The sequence below is a fragment of the Elephantulus edwardii genome, unplaced genomic scaffold, assembly GCF_000299155.1.
Source record: "Elephantulus edwardii isolate Elephantulus edwardi_28Jun2011 unplaced genomic scaffold, EleEdw1.0 scaffold00161, whole genome shotgun sequence".
NCBI lineage: Eukaryota > Metazoa > Chordata > Mammalia > Macroscelidea > Macroscelididae > Elephantulus > Elephantulus edwardii.
The window spans coordinates 1,027,464-1,028,319 of NW_006399911.1; the positions used below are offsets into that span (position 1 = coordinate 1,027,464).

The following is an 856-nucleotide window of genomic DNA, read 5'->3' on the forward strand; positions in this document are numbered from 1 at the left end:
GAGCTTTTTGATCTTGGTATAGATTTTTCATGATCACAATTAAGTGTCCTGGTGGTTTAGTGGTAGGGAATCGTGCTGTCAACCCAAAGGCGAGCAGTTTGAATCCACCAGTTTCTCCATGGAAGAAAGGCAATCACCTCCTGTGCCTCTGAGAACCCCCTGGAAGTTATGAGTTGACTCCAACTTAATAGTACAGAACATTTCCTGCAACTAAGGTCACAGACCGTTTTAATGTGTCAAAATCCACGTAACTTCAGCTCCAAATTCATATGGCTCATTCTTAGCTTTGAAGCATCGCATACAAACTAGGGCTTTCTACCTAGCTTAATGGTTCATCAACTAAGGAGAAAATAGTCTTTCTTATCAGACTCATCAAACACACATAGATCAAATGAGACCAGGGGCCCTAGAATAGACAAAGAAGAGAGAAGACAAAGGGCCCTAGAATAGACAAAGAAGAGAGAAGACAAAAAAATCCTAAGTAAACAAAGAATTCTTTATTTTAAATGTAGACAGTATCATCATTCATCCAAAATAATTTATAATAATTACCTCTTAAATATTCTTATAAATGATGTCTCTGAAGTTAAAAGTAATGCAGATTCAATCTGGTTTTTAAAACATTTACTTAAAATATATTAAACCAATGACAGTAGGGGGGAGGGAGCTATCTCCTATGAACTCTTCTAAAAAAGAAAGTCATGACAATCCTGATATGCTAATTGTCCCTTTATTAATAGGGATTTTAAAAAAAAAAATTACCTGGACTTAAAGAAAACAACAAACTCCTGGGACTTGTTCTTTTGTGCAAATCCAAGTCTTCTGAGTTAAAATGACATTCTGACTTCCCTCTACA

At 35.9% G+C, this 856-nt stretch overlaps 1 protein-coding gene across 1 annotated transcript in view; it reads right to left on the minus strand.

The window, feature by feature from the left end:
• Positions 1-387: 387 nt before the first annotated feature.
• GALNT11 (UDP-N-acetyl-alpha-D-galactosamine:polypeptide N-acetylgalactosaminyltransferase 11 (GalNAc-T11)) overlaps positions 388-856 on the minus strand; it is a 53,726-nt gene continuing 53,257 nt past the window's right edge. Inside the window, exon 11 of the mRNA XM_006895187.1 lies at positions 388-406. Coding sequence (XP_006895249.1) covers positions 388-406 — 19 coding nt within the window. The remainder of the gene's footprint in view (positions 407-856) is intronic.